Raw genomic sequence first — 12,011 nt, 5'->3', positions numbered from 1 at the left:
GGAACGACGCGACCAAAGGCAATCATAATCCACGTTTCATGCTATGCGGATGTGACAAGTGGAAGGGTAACAGGGATAGCAATGAGTGATACGAGAGGAATAAGCACCATGCATATTTGCGTCCTTTTCCGTTATCAAGCTAAATGGAATCGGGAAGATTGTGTGGGTTAAAGTTATACTGCTGTACGGAATTTATATACTTGATCTAGGAGGAGCCAACGAGATTCGTTTGGATGTATTGATTGAAACCAAATAAACCGACTTAATACAATGAGCTGTATTAACAAGTATGACATTCTCTGATCGGTTTGAATGCGAGATTTGATACAAAATGCTTAATACAAAGAATGTCACACAGAATTGTTTTGGGTGTAGTCGTCGGGTCTCCCTTCGTGTGGGCAGTGCACGTTGATGATGCTATAGTTGAAGAAACGGCCTTTAATCCTCAGCTTGCACATCCTTGCGTTGATTGGCTGCCACCCAATCACGCGTTGGCGCATCTTACCCAGCACTATGAAGCCGGTTCCCAGCTCGTTGGTGGTGCCACAGCTTTGGTAGAAGGTAGCCGCTCGATGCCCGCTTTTCCACACTTTCTGTCCTGTCCAGCAAATCTCCTGCAGCGCCACGACGTCGAAGTTGCGGAGATGTAATTCATCGTAGATCATCCTGTCGCAACCTGCGAAACCTAGCGACTTGCAATTCCATGTTTCAAGCTTCCAATCGTGATCCTGTAGTCGTCGCCTTGGTCTTTGCCGATTATATCGAGTCGCATTATCTCTTATATTGTTCGTAATGATTGGTTTTCTAGGCGGCTTATTGGGCCTGCGCAAACCTCCTGTCTCGTCGGAGGGCCGTCGTGTCAGGGCTGTTTAGCGTCCCACCTAACACCAGGACTTGGGCTTGTGCGCTTTGAGCGGCACACGGTCGCTTTGGTGGAGCCTACTTGCGGATACATGCAGCTTTTTATAGAGGTTTAACAGGGCCCACTGTCAAACCCCACCACATCCTAGGCAAGCCCCACAACTCGCAGATGGCCTGGGGAGGGATCGTCAAGCCCTTGGACATAGTGTCCCTGCTGCCCGCAATTTGTTAATGTGCTAATGTGTTAAAATATTTGATGATAAAAAAACACAAGGAAAAATGGATTGTGGTTTGGAAAATCACAAAGCGTATCAGGAAGACCGCTGGGAAATGGATTGTGGTTTGGAAAATCACAAAGCGCGTCTGGAAGACCGCTGGAAAATGGATTGTGGTTTGGAAAATCACAAAGCGCGTCTGGAAGATCGCTGGAAAATGGATTGTGGTTTGGAAAATCACAAAGCGTGTCTGGAACACCGCTGGAAAATGAATTGGGGTTTGGAAAATCTCAAAGCGCGTCAGGAAGGCGTTGGAAAATGGATTGTGGTTTGGAAAATCACACAGCGTGTCCGGAAGACCGCTGGAAAATGGATTGCGGTTTGGAAAATCACAAAGCGTGTTTGGAAGACCGCTGGAAAATGGATTGTGGGTTGGAAAATCACAAAGCGTGTCTGGAAGACCGCTGGAAAATGGATTGTGGTTTGAAAAATCACAAAGCGTGTCTGGAACACCGCTGGAAAATGAATTGGGGTTTGGAAAATCTCAAAGCGCGTCTGGAAAACCGCTGGAAAATGGATTGTGATTTGGAAAATCACAAAACGTGTCTGGAAGACCGCTGGGAAATGGATTGTGGGTTGGAAAATCACAAAGCGCGTCTGGAAGACCGTTGGAAAATGGATTGTGGTTTGGAAAATCGCAAAGCGTGTCTGGAAAACCGCTGGGAAATGGATTGTGGTTTGGAAAATCACAAAGCGTGTCTGTAAGACCGCTGGAAAATTGATTGTGGTTTGGAAAATCACAAAGCGTGTCTGGAAAACCGTTGGAAAATGGATTGTGGTTTGGAAAATCACAAAGCGAGTCCGTGTCCGCCTGGAAATTAATTGTGGTTTGGAAAATCACAAAGCGTGTCTGGAAAACCGCTGGAAAATGAATTGTGGTCTAGAAAATCACAAAGCGTGTCTGGAAGAGAGTTGTTTATAGAAAAGCTAGTTAGTTAGCAAAATATATTATCTTGAAGTTTATCTGGAACTGGCTTAATAGTCATAGCGGAATTACCAGTTGCCTCAGATATCCAACATGCACGAAGCTTAAAAACTTTGCCAGCTTTCATAAAGCAACTAAGTTATTGGCTAAAACTACTAGTTAACATAAGTCAAAAGTATGATATCTCTGTTTAAGTTTAAGTATGATATCTCTGAAAAGGTTTAGACAAATATTATTTTCTATGCGGTTGTTTGGAAGTTCAACATCGATATGTTGAAAATCAGCTATATGGTGTTATTATACATGAGAGATCAATATCATAACACTAGGTACCTAGAGGAAGAAAAATGTGGGCACACAATATCTACTGGGCCAGTGTCCGGTTATCAGACCAGTAAAAGTACGGTGAAGCGCCGTGTTTCCGTATGCTATTTGGCCGATGGCCACTATACCGAAAGTTGTTCGGCCGAATATACCATTTGGCCAAAGGGGTCATTTAGCCGAAAGGGTCATTTGACCGAAAGGGTCATTTGGCTTTAGCCGGCTTTTGGCTTTTGCCATAACTTATAAGGTACTCGGATTCTGATGGCTTTTCCGCAAACGGGACCTTTAAATGGCCTTTTTTATGTCTTTATTAGGGAGACTTTCAGCCCGAGGCTGGCTCGTCTCCCTTTAAGTGGTCTTTTTGTGTAGGGGTTATCACGCATATCTAGCTAGAGAGTACGATGTTAAGGTTTCGAGTCCCTCCAATCAATTGGTCCATTTCGAAACATATGCACAGCCAAGATATTTAACAAAAAAATGATTCTCGTAAGGCTGAGCTGCCGAATAATATGCAATGGATTTATAGTTCTCCGAGCTAAAAGCCTTTTAGATTAATTTCCTTTTGCTAGTGCATGGTGCAATCATAATTTTTGATGGATTAATACCAACCCCTCCCTGAATACACCATAAATGGGTAAATTTTAGAGCCCATTGTATTCTCTCCGAAATGAGTTTCAAAACCTTCTTCCTTTAAGCGTCCGAATAGATCGTCTTAGAGATGAGAACAAGGGATCACTTCGATGAACTGATCAGATCTGGGTCATTCACTTCACTTGTTCCGGATCGGATCCTCAGGATAAACCACAAGAAGAATGAAAAATAGTGAAACGGTTGTCATTCAGGATCACAGGTTTGAATCGTACATCCAACAATTTCACCCTATTTTGCTCACAAGCGTATGAAGCGCACTCATAATGAACGTCAAATAATGGTCAAATAATTTGTTGATCTGCTGAACCGGTTCTTTTAAAAAAATGAGCCATGGATCATTCACTTACATCAAATAGCCGGATCATTTTCACGGTTCCGGATCTTAGTGCCCATCTCTATTATCTACTATCAAGGACCACAGTAATGGTGAAAGGATTCCTGCTTGAGAACAACCTTTTGTTGCCCATACCGTAATAGACGAACTCTTCTCTGAAGCGATTATTCTTTTTGCAAACAACGTGTGAATCCATTTGTTAATGATCGTGTCCATGTTTCTTATCACCATGGCACGAACCATAAAATTAAATTATCCTCACCTCTTCTGGCCAGTCTCGTATCCGAATCCGTGTCCACGAACAGCTTCATGTGAAACAAATCCCTGATGGCAGGGAAGTAAAACACTAAAATTCCCTCAAATAGTACCACATCTGCCGGGTAGATCGTCAGTTTCTTCTCTGGATGCAACGAATTGCTGCGGTAATCGTATTCATTGATCTCCACTTTTTTGCCTTGCAGTACGTCCTGAAGTGTTTTCAACATCAGTTCTTCATTGAAAGCATCCGGGTGATCGAAGTTAAATAGCCCCTTATCAGCACGCAGCTTTTCAGCAGGCGTCAATTCGCGATAGAAGCTGTCCTGACTGATCGATACAACCTGCAAAAAATACAAAAAACGATTAGAATATTTATAAACAAACTGCGTCATTTCTCTGACACAGGAATTGGCACGATGTATATCAACAATGGTCCTATGCAAATAGCATTACGTAAAACGAGATGATATCCAATCAAGCATTCTACTCACTTGTCTCTGTGCGTGGTCCATATCGGCTTGGCCCAGTTGCTCCATAATCCGCTTACATACCGTAGACTAAAACGACAGTATCGAACATAACGAGAATTAATTTCAATCAAACACGAAAATCGATCGTCGTACATCCTAAATCGGGGTTTTATTTTGGTCGCCCATTGGCATACACAAAAGATTTTCAAGGCCATTTTTTCAGATTTGCACTGATTCGTGAGGATGTAAATACCAGTAGAAAGTTATATAGCATATGCTTCCCGAGTTCGCGATATTTGATTCATAACTAGAAGAGTGATGCGTACCTTTCCACTGGCGGTTCCACCGGCCACCCCGATCAGAAATGGAGTCTTCAATCCATTATCGGACCCGGTGCCTTTAATACCGTTCGATTTCACTTCACTGGGACTGTTTTGTTCCATCTTTAGTTATTTTTTCTAGAATTATTTTCTCCACGTGAAGAATGGAACGTACGCCTATTCTGCACGGACTATGAATGAGTAATGAGAATAGCGGCACTGTCAATTTTGACTGCCTTGCCAAAAGAAGAACGTGAGAAAATTGATAATTATAGATAGGATACGGTAAGTGAGAAGTGAGAAAAGCTTCATGTCGTAGCATAAAGCCAGATTATAGTTATGCATAAAAGCTTCAAAAGCTTGTGCACTTGGAATAAAGCTTTCCGTGTCTCATATTCCAATTGGAATTGCCTGCGCCTAAATCACTATGACCGATCTATAGGATTCAATAATTGATAATTTTGCACATTCCTCATCCTCGCATTTCGTTCTTCTCTAACGTTACTCAGTTATGTATTTAAATTTAATATCACTGTGAAAGTTGTGGAGGCACAGACGTATGCCTTAAAAAAGTAATCAATGTTACTGTTCGTGTCTAAAGATATTTTATGGGTCCTATACACCCCCGGTGGTGCAATGGGCCGACTTGAAAGATCTCCATCCTGAGCGATGTCAACGGATCGGTGTCACATAATAGTCATGAGCTAATCGACTAAGAGTACAATGAGCAACGATTGTTCACTAAATTGGGTGTTTTGATAAGCGTCACCTACCTATATCTATGATGGACGTACGCTTCGTGTGGTTTGGAGCAAAATCGAATGTGAAGTCAAATTTCAGATCTCTCATTTTTGGGACGCCAATCGCACTGTGGTCGGATATCATGATATCACAGTACAATATTTATTTTCGCATAATCTTTCTGTATTATGAAGAATAATATATAGTAGCAAAAGTCTGAGCCGATTTGACCAAGAGACAAAACTTTGAAAACGCCTAAATTATTATAAAATATTCAAAATCGATTTATTCTCCCATTTCCTCCACATCCTACTATTTTTGTCTTTATTAGCGATACTTTAAGCCCAAGGCTGGCTCGTCTCGTACATCCTACTTAGATTTTATCTCAGTTAGAAACTTTGGCTTGTTAAAATGTAACGGAGGCGAAAATTGCCGCATTGGTTCGTTCTTTTTCTCAGTAAGACCGTCAGCGAGAGCACATGCAGTTTTCCAGCCAGCCTCGTGCTCCATTTCGAAGCTTCTGTCGTTGCTATGTCGAGTAATGCGTAATTGTGCATGGTGCCGACTAGTTAAGACATATCATAATCTTCCGGTGATGTCCCTGCTATCGGAAGTACGTTTGAAATCATTTTACATTAACACTTACTTACCTGGCCCCCAATTTCACGTAAAACTAAATTTTCAAAATGATGGTTCTCAGCAGTCTTGCATCGGAATTTGGTTCTGTTTCCTGCAATCGATCACAAAATTCCCATTGCTCTAGGAACATCGTTTTGAAAATGGACATGGTTCCGGAGATATTGATGGGAGTACTGGGGTAACTTCCTGGTCCGGAAAAATGGTCACTGCCTGATCAAGCCGGAAACACGTCTTTCGACGTGTCAAACTTCATGATTTTGTAAAACAAGTTCATGGAAATGTGTTCTGAGGATGTTTGGTCCATCTGGTCACATTCCGGGAGGCCCTAGAATGTTGGTTTCCTGGGGGAAGTGGCCACTTTTTGATCATTACTGAAACCTGACTTGCGACGTATCAAAGTTCATGATTTCCTGAGCTGAACCATTCCAGGGTGTTTCGGAGTGTAACCAGATGAACCAAATGCTCTGTGAACACATTACCTTGGAGTTCATTTACAAAATCATGAAGTTCGATACGCAGGCCAGATTTCAGTATTGTTCAAAAAGGTGCCCCTCTCCCCCAGGGTACCAACATTCCAGGGCGTCCGAAATGTGACCAAAATGACCATATACCCTCCGAACACATTCCGCTGAGCTTGTTTTGCAAAATCAAAAAGTATGATACGTCGCAAGACAGGTTTCGTAATTGATCAAACTGTGGCCACTTACCCCAGGGAACCAGCATTCCAGAGCTTTTCGGAATGCAATCAGATGGACCAAATATCCTCAGAACACATTTCTTTGAACTTGTTTTGCAGAATCATGAAGTTTAATACGTCGAATAACGTGTTTCCAGCTTGGTCAGGCGCGTAAAATTTTCTTTGGTTCTTTGCAAAAAGTAAACAACATTGACGCTTGTCAAAACGCACCAATGCATTCGCTAGTTGGAGCAAGCTCATACTCCAATTAGCAAAACATTACTGTACTTCAATTCTGTATATGTGAAAATGTTGCTCTTTTCTTCTTGGTTTTGCGGATAGCATCGACATCTTTGGTGTAGATCGCAGAGTAATGTAAGAGGCTATCGTGCTTTTTGAACGGGAGACTGAGAGAGTCTGTGAAAACTAAGTACCCGGTGGCTGGCAAAGAAGGGCAGTCCAAACGCTGTTGGCTCGTATACTTTGTAACACTTTGCTTTTTCGCATAAATCTAATCAGCTGGAGTAGAAGTAGATCAGATTTGCTCGTATTCATCACGGATCAATTCGAACTGATTATTTGTGCCTGGTGTTGGAAATTTGATCTCATCAGTAGCCTTCTGAGCTGCAGAGGACGATGGAGGAGGTCCTTCGTAGCTTAGTAGAGAAAGCACCTGTCTAGCGTACTGGTTTAGTGAGATCAAACCGCACCGAAGGATGTGATTACTCAGTTCGTTAGGAGAAGAATTGTTTGCAATATTAGAGGAAGAAGGAATATTTGATGTCTCCAGCTTCCTTCCTCCACCGATAATGCCTAGCCCTTTCGATATCACCAACGCAGACAACGAAGTTATTCTCGGCCAGTCATCGAGATACGAGCCGCCCAATGCCAGTCGATCAAGTTAGCAGACCACGAGGTCGTCATTGTTCCTGAAAAATAAGCTAGTTATCAACAATCAAACCATGCTCCCTGTGATCAAATACGGCATGTCGGTCTGGGTGAGTTGCGCTAAAATTCATCCTCTGAAAATCTAACAAGTGCAAAATAAGTTCCTGATGATGATCCTCAACAACCTCCCTTTTATGAGTATAACGATCGGTTTATGGCCCGTTGCTTAGCTTCGGACCAGGCCGCTTTTAGGGCACTAGTTCTAATCTAGGTTATCAAATTTTCAATGCAAATATTAGTGTACTTTGTAGTTACGTTATCAAATTGTTAAAGTTAATCGATGGCTCTTTTAAGCTGAGCGATTCCAAGCAACAGCATCAAAATTTAAGAAAATTTTTAATTCATGATTTTCTATTGAGTTGAAACTTTGCACAGTTTTTCAATTTCATCTAAATCGTCATTTTTCGATATCAAATCTTCATATTGAGTCACGACTAACTTTTCAAAAGGGTGTATGTGAAAATGGTTCAAAAATATTTAAAAAGCTGCACAGCAAAAACGGAATGTTCGATTGTTATGATTTTTCAAGAAAAGTTAGAAAACAAAATGGTGATTCTTAAGAAAATGTGCACAGTAAAAAAAAAAATTTTTTTGCCTTTAAAAATATCATTTTTGTCACAAAAACTTAAATATCTCAAAACCCTATCTTTTTTCGAACGTAATTTTTTTAGGGAAAACGGTCCATTATATTAGCTATCTACCATAAAAATTTGGTGATGGTAAACTAATAAACAAAAAAGTTATGACATTTCAAACATTTCACAATTTTCACATATAGTAAACAAAAAAAAATTCCCGTGTTTTTTTTTTTTCAAGAATCGCAGTTTGATGCTGATTTTATTGTTAAGGGCCTTGCGTGAGTTAAACAAGTTGTTTGTATGATATTCCATATTTATGTATTCATCGATATTATGTATATTATATGTATAAATCAGTGGCGTAGCCACGGGGGTAATTTGGGCATAAAACCCACCCCAGAGACAACATTTTGGAAGACATTTTTTTTTCCGAAAAAAAAATGTTCGGAAACCCCCCCCCAGACCAATTTTCTGGCTACGCCACTGGTATAAATATTATATGTATAAATAAATAAAAATGAATTAATATTATCCTAAGTATTAAATTAAATGTGGCAGTTACACAATGTTGTTATAGAAACTCTAAGAGTTTTGGGTTTGAATTTTGGTATGGGTTATGATATCATGAAGTTTATTAATACTTATTTTTTATTTATTTTTATTCAAATTTTTTAAAATATCGAACACTTTTGAATTATTATCAGCACAGTTTGAGTATAGTTTTGCTTTAATTTTATTTTCCGACAATGGAATGAAACAGTGAAATTTTTGGGTTCCTTGGATCGTTTTCGCGTTATTAAATTGCTCGCTGAGCTCTGAAGCCTTTATTTCGTACTCTTCAGTAGTAGTAAAACAAAATGATAATTTGGTTAAATCTTTTTCTTTTCTACGATTCCAAAAGTTCTTTCGCAGTTTTAATTGGATGCTCACGTTCTTTGGCTAAACTTGCTCTTGTGGCCATGCGCTTTATTGTTCCTCCAATAGCATCACAAGGACCTTTGCCATGTGATGTAGCAAAAATGCCATTCTGCATCAATTCCGTACATTGATTTAAATTGACATAGGCTCGAAAAATTCTTACGATTTTTGTACTGCGACGCTGCTCCATCAGACATGAAATATATCTTTTGACTTCTTTATGCTTATCAACGCGTAAAAGTTAATCATTTTCAATGAACAAGTTTACGGATACTGAATCGTATCTTAAATCTTCGGAAATTATAATAAAACTTAAGTGTTCAATTTGCGTACTTCCATTAAAATAAATAACGAATGGATGAATTGTAGCTTGTTGTACGTTCCAGTGATGGGACTGCACTTCATCTTGCAATACAAAGCTGTAATTTTCAGAAAAATCACAAATGACTAAAAATTCACCATTTTGTAATGTATTTTCGTATTTTTAAAAGCTGGATTGTTCTGTTTTAATGAAATCGTGAGGGATTAAACTTTCTAATTTCAAGCAAAAATATGAGACAAACTCATCTACAGGTTTTACAATAGTTTCTATGTCACACCTATCCGTGGTCACCCATTGCTCAAATGATAACTGATCAATATATTTTTCTTCAAACTCAGCGAATAAAGTATTTTCCAATGATGAAGAGTCTGGACAATCCGAACAAGATCGTAGATAGCAATTTGATGTTGTATTTTCACACAAAAGACTACCAGTTAACATTTTAATATCCTTTGTTAAATTGATTCTTTTCAAACTATGTAAAATAAGATTAATATTCTCATGGGTTGTGCACACACACACATTATGTGTTCCTGAATTGGAAAGAAGCTTACATTGCCTTGGCCGAAGGCTTGCAAATGAGGAAAACCTATTTTAATATTATCGTGAATTTCCTTGAAGCGTGTGTACGCTTCTTTCAAAATCGTCATCATTAATCGTTTTTGGATTGCTTGACGCTTTCCAACTTTATTTACTGATACATAATCTTTTTGACCAGGCATAACTCGACTTACTTCATCATCTTCAAAATATTGAACTACTATTTCTTTTGTCTCATCTGTTAATGCAGTACTAGACCTAGTATTTTTGGTTGAAAGACAGTTATTCTTCAATTGTTTTGCCTCTTTTACTGTATTTCTATTGGTTTTGAACTCATCAATGGCATCCTGAATAGACCACGAACTTGGCAGCATCGACAAAATCAATAATTTTTCTTTCCTTGTCGTGGCTGCATTCGAGAACCTTTCCTTCATATTTATAATTACCTCATCGTAGACTGTATTTTCCACATCATCAGGTCCTAATTTGAAGAGGTTTCTTCGTACAGCTTCGTTTATTTCACGGTATTTTTCTCCGGGTAATAAACGTAGTCCATCTTACTCCATTTAATCAGGTCACTTTTATCCCAGCTATGCCCTCGTTAAAGCGTTCGATGTTGACCTTTTGGATACACTCATCTTCCGATTGATTTGTTGAAACAGATTTCGCTGATGGTACGGTGGCAAGGCTCTCAGCACTTAATACTTCTGGTAATTCCTCAGTTGTTGTCGATACATCTGGCAATTCCTCAGTTGCTGTCGTTTTCGAACTTCCTGCGCTCTGCTCAACCGATGATATACAGATTGCTCTTTTGTCAACGTTTAGACGGCAGGACGTGCAAATGCGTAAATTTGTATTCAATGTGGACATTGGAGCATAACCAGTCGCTTTCAGTTTATCTATGGTGCTTTCGGTGAGATTTCGTAACTCTTTTGAACACTTTTTTCCATCAAACGGCCTACAACAGTTGAGAAAGCGGCTACTCATGTTGTTCGTAATATTTCAATAAACAAAATCACTTTTAAGTTTTTACTGACTAGTTTGGTGTCATTTGCTTGACTGAAGAAAAAAAATTACTATAAGATCTTTAACAACCTTAGTAGTAGTAATTTTTTTGCTTTTTCGTGAGCATTGTCATGGTATGTACCTATCATGCATTTGTTGTTGTTGAAGATACCCGTTTCCTCCCGATCATAAAGTCTATTCTCTAAGAGGTATATTTTTGCAGGTAAACTATAGACGTACACGTGTTTATAAATCTTTGATTTTGCAGCTTTTGTCTTAAAAATAACATTTCTGACATGTTTCTATCAACGTTATTATCAACAGGTTTCAACACTATTAAAACACTTTCCCCCCAGTCACCTGCAATCCAAATTATCATAATATCACTACTTTTGATCACAACACTGGACAGTGTCTAAGTTTCTTCTAGATGCCATGAATCACTAAATCAAAATATCATGAAAACAACTTGTTTAAATCACGTCCCTTAACAATAAAATTTGCATCAAACTGCAATTCTCGAAATAACTTACACAGAAAAAATTTTTTTTACTAAATGTGAAAATTGTGAAATGTTTGAAATGTCATAACTTTTTGTTTATTAGTTTACCATCACCAAATTTTTATGGTAGATAGCTAATATAATGGACCGTTTTCCCTAAAAATTACGTTCGAAAAAAGATAGGGTTTTGAGATATTTGAGTTTTTGTGACAAAATGATATTTTTAAAGGCAAAAAAATTTTTTTACTGTGCACATTTTCTTAAGAATCACCATTTAGTTGTCTAACTTTGCTGAAAAATCATAACAATCGAACATTCCGTTTTTGCTGTGCAGCTTTTTAAATATTTTTGAACCATTTTCACATACACCCTTTTGAAAAGTTAGTCGTGACTCAATATGAAGATTTGATATCGAAAAATGACGATTTAGATGAAATTGAAAAACTGTGCAGAGTTTCAAATATTTTCGAAATGGTCGCTCAGGATCGACTGACATGCCCCCGTGGAATGCCTCAGCTAGCTAACTATTAAATTAGAAAATTTTCGAATTGCTTGCCATATAGTATATTGCATGGCATATACAATAATTTATAAGCAAAAAAGGCACGGCAAATGCTGGGTAAAGCGTACCATTGGTACTTCGCGTACCTTAAGGAAGAAAATAGACCCCATTTCGCGGTCCTTAGCCTCTTACCCAGCAACTCCTATTCCTACCTCCCCGTGG

The 12,011-nt window shown here is 38.9% G+C and overlaps 1 protein-coding gene across 5 annotated transcripts in view; it reads right to left on the bottom strand.

The window, feature by feature from the left end:
- The window catches only part of LOC134224708 (uridine-cytidine kinase), a 38,206-nt gene extending 33,574 nt beyond the window's left edge, over positions 1-4,632 (bottom strand). For 4 of the 5 annotated variants that reach the window (XM_062704238.1, XM_062704237.1, XM_062704236.1 and 1 more), the window contains exons 1-3: positions 4,425-4,632; positions 4,120-4,185; positions 3,633-3,969 (exon numbers count right to left, since the gene is read on the bottom strand). In XM_062704238.1, the coding sequence (XP_062560222.1) occupies positions 3,633-3,969; positions 4,120-4,185; positions 4,425-4,541 (520 nt within the window). In that variant the 5' untranslated portion in view covers positions 4,542-4,632. The remainder of the gene's footprint in view (positions 1-3,632; positions 3,970-4,119; positions 4,186-4,424) is intronic. The other variant, XM_062704240.1, reaches the window with a different exon arrangement.
- Positions 4,633-12,011: the final 7,379 nt, after the last annotated feature.

Source organism: Armigeres subalbatus, chromosome 3 (assembly GCF_024139115.2).
Source record: "Armigeres subalbatus isolate Guangzhou_Male chromosome 3, GZ_Asu_2, whole genome shotgun sequence".
In the NCBI taxonomy this organism is placed as follows: domain Eukaryota; kingdom Metazoa; phylum Arthropoda; class Insecta; order Diptera; family Culicidae; genus Armigeres; species Armigeres subalbatus.
The sequence above is the reverse complement of the archived record's forward strand: the minus strand, read 5'-3'. Positions and strand labels throughout refer to the sequence as shown.